This window comes from Trichomycterus rosablanca, chromosome 26 (assembly GCF_030014385.1).
Source record: "Trichomycterus rosablanca isolate fTriRos1 chromosome 26, fTriRos1.hap1, whole genome shotgun sequence".
Taxonomy (NCBI): Eukaryota; Metazoa; Chordata; class Actinopteri; order Siluriformes; family Trichomycteridae; genus Trichomycterus; species Trichomycterus rosablanca.
Window position 1 is genome coordinate 1,147,009 of NC_086013.1, and position 8,428 is coordinate 1,155,436.

The window sequence follows — 8,428 nt, forward strand, 5'->3', positions numbered from 1 at the left end:
GACTTGTGTGGCCGTTGTTCACCTTATGATCATACTAATATACTAAGAAATTCATGTACATTTTACAAAGTGTTTTTGTCTATAAATAATCCATTAACTGTTTGCTGTTTATTAGTTGTTTCTCTGAAAAGTATTGTGTTCTTAATACACACAACAGTGCATTTTTTACATTCTTTTTCTTAACCCCAATCAGTATAGCGTACAGAGTGATGCACTGCTGTTATTCCTCATCTCTGTGCAGGCACCTTGTCCAGCCAGCAGGGGTCGCAATAACAGCAGCGATGAGAAATCCTTCCATCCCTCTCACCCGGCAGACGTTAACCAATCATGTTTGGCCATGAGTGTCAACAGCCCATTTTTATATTTAAAAATAAATAAATAAATCCATAGCCGGTTGAGAGTTTAAATCCTAAAAGATGACGTGATGTTACGTTAAATGTGCAGGTCAAACAAACATAAAAAACAAGAAAACACAACACCTCTTTTTTTGAGGAAAACTTCCACAATGGTTTTATTAAGTGGGTTTTAGGTCACGCTGCTCTTTCACAGAAGGGTTCTCACTGTTTAAAAAAATTCCAAAACATTTTCTTTTTAAAATCCCATAATTTCACAAAAAAACAAAGGAAAGGTCGTACACTGCTGCGCTAATACCCCCCCCCCCAACGATCCAGTTCACCACGTTAATGATACCTCGTTGGTGGCGTGACGTTCTCTACAGCTCGGGATGTGAATGGCTTTTTAGGATTTTTTTGTACAATTTTTTGTAGGATTTTCCCCACAAACAAACATTAAGTAAAACTTAAAAGTGAAGAACAAACAGGATCAAAAACTCCAGGATCTTGGAGAGAGTCGCTTACAGACACAAGCAGCCACCAAGGCAGATCCACAAGACTGTTAAAACAACCAAAAATAAAGAAATAAAAGCTCACGAAACGATACGGAACCTCCACCGCCTCTGCGCGCCCCTCACGTTGACTTACGCAATCCCAAAATCCCTTCATCAGCGTCTGCAATTTGTGCTAAAAACCTTAACCAGTATTTACAAAATTACTGATAAAAATATCTCTCTGGTGGCGAATTGTGGAAAGACGGATCCGTCTGGGGCTCGAAACCCACAACCCACTGAAAAAAAGAGAGAAAGAGAAAACAGGCCGGACAGAGAGAGAGAGAGAGAGAGAGAGAGAGAAATGGATGGACAGACAAGGTGCTACTCAGTTTTATTCTCCTCCTCCTTTGGCTCCGGAGTCTTCTTAACCTGCATGGTGACAAAAACAGACCAATCACAAGTCAGACTGGATCACCTGCACCAATCAGAACTGTGCTTCGGGTCAAAAAGTGTTCTGTGCATATATATATACACACAACATATCCCAGGTTGTTTTGGAAGCTGGGGTCAAAGTGCAGGGGTCAGCTATTGTATGGCACCCCTGGTTAAGGGCCTCGCTCAAGGGCCCAACAGTGGCTGCATTCGAACCGACAATCTTCCAACTGATAGCCCAAAGCTCTACACACTAGGCTCTATAATGTACGAGCCACCACAGTGGATTGTGCTAGTCGTCTACTGCTGGGTTCCAGGTTCCGAATGCCTGCTGTCCCTTGCACGTACCTCGTTAGTCTTGGTCTCTCCGTTTTCCGACTGGTTCTCCTCGGCCTCGTTGTTCTTGCCCTTTGTCTTCTTGTCCTCCTTCTTATCGTTTACTTCTTTCTCTTTCTGATGGGGACAGAGCGACAGAAGAAACCGGTTATACAAACCTGAGGTGCAATTCAGGCAATTCTATCAAGTGCTTGTAGATTACGCAACGTCCAACGCAAATATGATTTATGGTGGCCACCTAAAGCTCTGCTGTCTTGCCCTCACATTTAAACACGGCTGATCCGCTGATCCAGCTAAACAAAAATCAAATGTGCACATTATGTTAGGACAGCAGAGTTAAAATAGGCTGGGCGATTCACCCCACATCTTCCAGAAGTTAAAAGACCTGTTTTACTAACAGCTTGCTATAAATCTATACAAAAATCATTTGAATAATAAGCATTTGGGACGTTGTTTCTTACCTTGGGTGTTTTCTTGGGTTTAGGTTCCAGATTTGGGGGTGCTGGTTTCTAAAGGGAGGAACAAAAATCAATAATTGTACTATTTTACCTGTTTACAACTGAAATAGCTTCAGACTTTTTGCATGAGTTTATATTCATTATTGTGGAATTTATATTAAATGGTATTTAGTCTATCGTGCAGCCTCACACACATGCAGGAAAGAGAGATACTTACTGCAGATAACCTGGCAGACCTTCTCTGAGGCTGTAAAAACAACAGATTGTTGAAAACAGAACAAGTCTATTGACATATGTAGATAAAACATGAATCCTTTCCTCCAGAAGCTTACCTCCTCCTTCACCTCTCCATCAGCTCCCTGTGAACAAACAAGATGAAGAAAGATGAGAAGATGCACATGTCAGGAAAGTTACAAAACTAATCTAAATAAACACCAAGAATATAATTACATAAAGTTATATGAGACCCAAACTGAATGCGTATGATTTAATTACCTTTAACGAGTTTTTAATCATCTCTAAACATTCCTGCACAAGCAGCTTTGTTTTGTAAACTGTACATAGTATGTGCTGGGAGCATCCAGGCCGCATTCCAAAACGGCTACCCTTTTAATGCAAAGTGCACTATATATAAAGTAAGACAAGGCCACTTTCATTGCTATAAAGTGCACCTATGTAGGGAGCAGCACTGGGTTTGAATTCGACCGAGCAAAGCTTAAAAGGGGGAGGGGCAGGCACAGCTCGTGGCAGCCATCTAGCGGTAAGCAGGCGTAACGACACCCTCTGTCCACTGCGAACAAAGAAAACGTTTCCAAAATTATTAACGAACGCGACGTTATTTCGGGCTGAACGTTACGCCTGGCGGAATTAGAGTTCCTCAAGTATTTTTTCGTCCCCTTTCGAGGGCTGTTGGCGCACTAACGATCTTATAATTCGCGTTTTTGCCTCGCCACTGCCGTCGAGAAGGGGGGGAAGTAACGATACAGCATGGCTGCTGCGGCTCTACAGGCATGGAGCTGCTCAGTACACAGAACGAGCTGCCAGACCCACAAAATCGTCTCCCTGTTCGCACTAACGCAGAGAAAAATCACACCGAGTGCGCAGAAAAATCCTAAAATTAACCACAAATCAAAGCACGCCGACAGATTCTAGAAAAGTCTACAGGATATTTATAAAATAAGCCTCTAATGCTCGAAGGCTCCTAATTTCACGACTGATTTGTAAGGGCAAAAGTATATCCGCATGCCGAGTTCAGTCCTGCTACATTACCTTTCTCTTCGGCATGTTTTCCTCTTTTATTGAAACACTAAATGAACAGTTTGTGTGTAATAATTCGGAGTTAAAAGGAGAACTCGTCCGCAATGCTCTGATTCTGTAGTAAACACTGGGGCTGCTTCACATTAGAATCGCTGGGTGAATGAGTAGGGCGCAGGGGGCGGGGACAAACACTGATTGACGTCGGGATTGACCAATCAGAGGCGGGATAGCGACGCCACACAAGAGCATTGCGAAAATCTGAATGTGATTTGGGCGGGAAATCCTCTGTGGAGGAATGAGGGAACATGGAGTTCCAGTCTTACCACCAAAACATTTAAATGTGTTGGGTGTCGCATAATAAAATAAGTCCTAAGGTTCTGGGTTTGAACCGAATTGAGTCACTGTCTGTGGCGATTTTGGTATTTTCTCCAAGCGTCCATACGGCTGGACTAGCCCCTAGATCCTCTATAAACTACTACAAGTCACTGTTGATCAGAAGGTCAATGGTTCAAGCCCCACAACCACCAAGTTGCCATTGTTGGGCACTTGAGCAAGACCCCTAACCATCAATTGCATTTGTAGAGCTTCAAATCAAACTCCTGCATGTTTGTGGGTGCCTGAAGGAAACAGAAGTTCCTTTAAGGAAACCCACACAAATACGGGACGAATGTGCAAATCCAGCGTTTATATGTTGTGTTTGGAATCTTAAAGAACTTTAATATGTTCATTTCCTGAAGTGATGGATAAATATAAATACAGCAAACGTTTTTCTCTCACAGTTTTGAGAAAAAACTCAGTTCTCAGTTCTGTTTTATGATGGCTGCCAGTCAACATGATTGTGTGTGTGTGTGTGAGCAATCTGTTTCACTTCCCCATTATATGCAGTGTTTTTAGCACAGACACGGTTATGTTAATAGGAAGGAACCTCTAAAAGAACCTGAACTTGTGTCCCAAAGATTAAGCAAGAAAGTGAGTCGGATTCATTGATGGACTGAGATGAACTGAATGATAAACACAGGAATTACTTTTGCACACTGTGTCTGGATTTATTGAAAGTAAGATTAATTTAAACTTCTAAGCTGGCAGGTTTTGTGTTATTTTACTTTCTAAAGTTGTGCACTTTTAATGACGTCGTAACTGCCATGATTTCTGCAACTGTATTTTTATTGGGACTAAACAATTAGAACAGAAGACGATTATTGTGCTTGTTTTTAATATGACAAAATCTGCAGGGTTAAAATATTCATACACTTTTGCTTCTTTTTACGTCTGCTGACTTTGGTAGCCTCGACGAGCTTCTGGTGCAACTCTGGTTGAATCCTTGACCACTTTACTCTGCAGAATTGGTCGAATTGTCCCAAATTTTAGTACAGTCCACAATTTGGAAGTGTGTTCCCAAAGCTACATTTAGACTGATTTAGCCATATCAAAACCAGTGTGTGTGTGTGTGTTATGGGGATTGTTTTTCTGGTACACCTAATTAAATCCAAGATTTAATGATTTTCAGATATTCTTTCTTTATTCTTTTGCTCATATTGTGCGATGCACCAGTGTTGCACTGTGGTGTGGAACCACATGCGGTGGTTTCCTTCATGCACATCACCCTCTTAGCCAATCAAGGTGTAAAACTTGCCTCACTGTGGACAGTGACACCTGTGTTGGGGTGAACTTCTGTCTTTACTTCTCATATCTGGACAAATTTCCTCTCATCATAAACTGACCACTGGCAAAGAGACCACTGATCCATGTACTTTGTACTCAAAGATCATTCTTTGTCCAGAAATCTGTGATTCACTTCCTGAGAACTGAGAGCATTCGGTCATAAAAGTACGTCAACGCTTCTTTTCTTCTGCAGAAAACGTCTGCACATTTTTATACTTAATTACTGGAAGTTTGCTCATATTAACACGTCCTGTTATAACACCACCATAACATGTACGTAAAATAAAAACATCTTCGTCATGTCATTACTGCTCAGGCTGTCTGTTGTTTGAACTGAATTTTAAATGTATGGTACAGGTTCAGCCTATTTTCCTTCTACAATACTTCAATACAAAACCGTTAAAGAAAAAAGGAAGTTCATAATATGTCATCAGCCTTTAATGCAACAGGATGCCAAGCTCAGAATATTACCAACGTTTTTCTAATGAAGTGAAACCTCTGAGTACTGGGGGTGAAGTTAACCTGATGTGCACAACTTGACCAAACTCTCTGTTAATTTCCACATTCATCCTATATTCCAGTCTATCTCCAGGAAACTGACAGCTAGATATAACTGATGTGTGTGTCCTGCATCAGACTGATTTCCTGTCCATAACGTTTCCTAGTCATGAGTTCTTGTGACGTTCCAAGATGATAGAACAATATTTGAACATGTTAAGCAATAATGTTGGTGGGAGTGACAAGAACGGACAGGATGTTTTGGAGACAAAGTTAGGATGGAGAGATTGAGAAGGAATGAGAGTTCCATCACAAGGATGGTGCTGTGGTGGAGTGAAACACCAAAGAGGAGGTTTATGAATGAGGTGGGGAACATGCAAGTGGTTTGGGTGGCCAAGGACGAGGTTCACGATGGTGCAGGATGGAGAAAAGTGATCCGCTGGGGCCGCACCTGGAGGAGCAGCTGAAAGAAGAAGAAAATGATGAAACAAAATAGGTTCAAAAGTGACAACTCAAAGAATGCCATTTAAAAATGTACATTAGTTTCAGGTGTGTGTGTGTGTGTGTGTGTGTTACCCTGTAGGTTGCCATCATGCTTGGTGAAGGTTTTCTCCACGTCCTGAACTATACAGAAGGACACACACCTCTCAGCACGCAGAAAACGCAGTCACACACCGAATTTAACGTTACTCCTCACCGGACCGTCAGATCACCCCAGACCCCTCGGGCGCAACAGGGTAAGAATTTTGGACAATTAGAGACAAATAATAAATGACAGAGGTGCTAATCCTTCAGTACTGATCAATGTTGGCAACAATCCCCACCACCAAGTTGCCATTGTTGGGCCCCTGATTAAGGGCCTTGCGTTGGATAAAAGCGTCTGTAAATGTAAATGTGAGAAAATCTTGACTGTAATTTACTGACCCCTGGCTATTTAATTTTTTTCCAGTTAAGCATTTTGAAGGCCTGGAGAAGCCTAGACCTCGCCTAACTTCAGTCCCCAGCGTGGCTCTTGCCATTCCAAGCTGCAGTGCAGAAGATCACTGGAGCGTGGATCTTTACGAGTCCGGTTACTTTCCCAGCCTTTACCAGGCCTACCCAGACCTACAGCTTGCGGGTGGCACCCTGGCTCCCCGTTTTTCCCTCAATCCGAATCACTTCACCCCTCAAGATGGTCCTTTGCTTATCTCGCAAGATCTGGGCTCCCTGGAGGCTTTGGAAGAGCCCGAGGAGCAGGCGAACGTCCCCAACGAGGCGGACGAGGGCTACCTGGTCATAGAGAGCGTGAAGAGTCCCGGCAGGGAGCCGAGACTCACCAACTCCATGCTGAACGGCTTCCTGGAGACGCAGCTGATGGAGGTCTATCGGCAGCACATGCAGGACAACCTGGCGCGCTGCTCCCTGTCCTCGATAACCGCTAACGTCGTGCCGCACATCTGCGCCAAGCTGAGTGCGTCGGACAGAAATGCGGACTCCTGGGGAGAAGGGCTGAACTCCACCACAACACAGAGCAGCGTCAGGTATCTGAGCACGTGTTCGGCTCCGACCACGTCAAACTTCAGCTCACCTGTGCTGCGCATTTCAACTGCTCAGGAGCAGGATTTATGAATGAGGAAAACTACCATTAGCCTGGTTACAACATTAGCTTTAAATAATTAAAAAAAATAATAATAATTGTGCCTTTATGGGTAAGTTTGGGGGTAGCTGTAATTGTGTCCTTCTATGGGCCAAATAAAGTTCCAGTTTTAGACATTTGTTTTAATACAATATGAAGGCACAGCGGTTTATTATGCTAGCCTATCATCGCTGAGATCCAGCTTTGAATTTGCTGTGTCTGAGGGAGGGTGGCCAGATAGAAACGCAGTCTCACACATGTCAAAGAATCTGTACGCTAGACTGGTCACCAAAACTGTGCATGGAAATAAAGATGATAAGATTTGGTTACAAACAGGGGAAAAATATGTCAATAAAGAAACATAACTGTAGGCTAGTGGTGGGTCAGTGTTATAGACTGTGATGCAAGTGCCTTGTCTTGTGAATTTCTAGAGCTGAGCCTGCTTAATAAAGTGTACTGTGTTTATTTTTAACCCTGGTTTGGTGCAGAAATGAACCCTGTGTTGCATTTTGATGTGATATTTGTATTTTTTGGAGGAATTTGTGAGCACAGTTTCCACTAATGTGTACAAGCGATCGTCTGTAATAAAGGTCTAGTGTTTTTGCTGCCTCCTTCTGGTCATGGTGGGAACTGCACGCAATAATGTTAGTCATAGGTCCAATGTCACTCTCTCACACACACACACACACACACACACACACACACACACACACACACACACGGAGCCACAGGACAGGGTCAGGGTCATGTCCAGGAATAAAGATGCAACGTGCATAATGTGATGAAATGAGTCAGTAATTCAGTCTGTGTGTGTTGCGATATAAGAAGACTGGAGGCTCGTCGGTCATGTGTCATGACGACATACTGACGTCACTACAGGAGAAAAGAAGGACACACACATACCTGAACAGAGTGCATGACGTGCTGAAGGAATGTGTGTGTGTGTGTGTGTAGGTCCCGTGGTGCAGTGGATGGTGATACATGCCAGTATGGGTCCTGACCTGGGTTTCAAGTGTTTGGCATTTTTCCTGCATGGGTTTCTGGGTACTAAAGCCTTCCACCTAACAGAAATATGCAGAAGGTGGACTGACTGCCTGCCCCAGGGTGTGAGTGAGTAAATGAGTCAGCGGGTGAGTGTGTGATGCCATGCAATTGATTGGCATCTTATTCAGAATAAAGGCTGAGCTGTAGGATCAAGGATGGCATGGATGAAGCGGTTAGTAAAAATAAATGGAAGAAGTGTGTGTGTGTATGTGTGTGTGTGTGTGTGTGTGTGTGTGTGTTGGCGATGAGTGCCAGGGCTACTTCACACCCGTCTTGCCACTCAGTGGGCATTTAAACAGC

The 8,428-nt window shown here is 43.3% G+C and overlaps 2 protein-coding genes across 2 annotated transcripts; one reads left to right on the forward strand and one right to left on the reverse strand.

The window, feature by feature from the left end:
* Nucleotides 1-482: 482 nt before the first annotated feature.
* On the reverse strand, nt 483-3,457 carry hmgn7 (high mobility group nucleosomal binding domain 7). Its single transcript, XM_062988665.1, has 6 exons — nt 3,322-3,457; nt 2,385-2,411; nt 2,270-2,299; nt 2,056-2,103; nt 1,607-1,711; nt 483-1,255 (listed from the first exon to the last, which is right to left on the reverse strand). The coding sequence occupies exons 1-6, from the start codon at nt 3,334-3,336 to the stop codon at nt 1,208-1,210; spliced, it is 273 nt and encodes a 90-aa protein (XP_062844735.1). The 5' UTR covers nt 3,337-3,457; the 3' UTR covers nt 483-1,207.
* Nucleotides 3,458-4,329: 872 nt separating this feature from the next.
* si:dkey-237j10.2 (uncharacterized protein LOC568721 homolog) lies at nt 4,330-7,834 on the forward strand. The gene is made up of 3 exons (XM_062988965.1): nt 4,330-4,364; nt 6,053-6,206; nt 6,419-7,834. Exons 2-3 carry the CDS (start codon nt 6,062-6,064, stop codon nt 7,075-7,077), a joined length of 804 nt encoding a protein of 267 aa, XP_062845035.1. The 5' UTR covers nt 4,330-4,364; nt 6,053-6,061; the 3' UTR covers nt 7,078-7,834.
* Nucleotides 7,835-8,428: the final 594 nt, after the last annotated feature.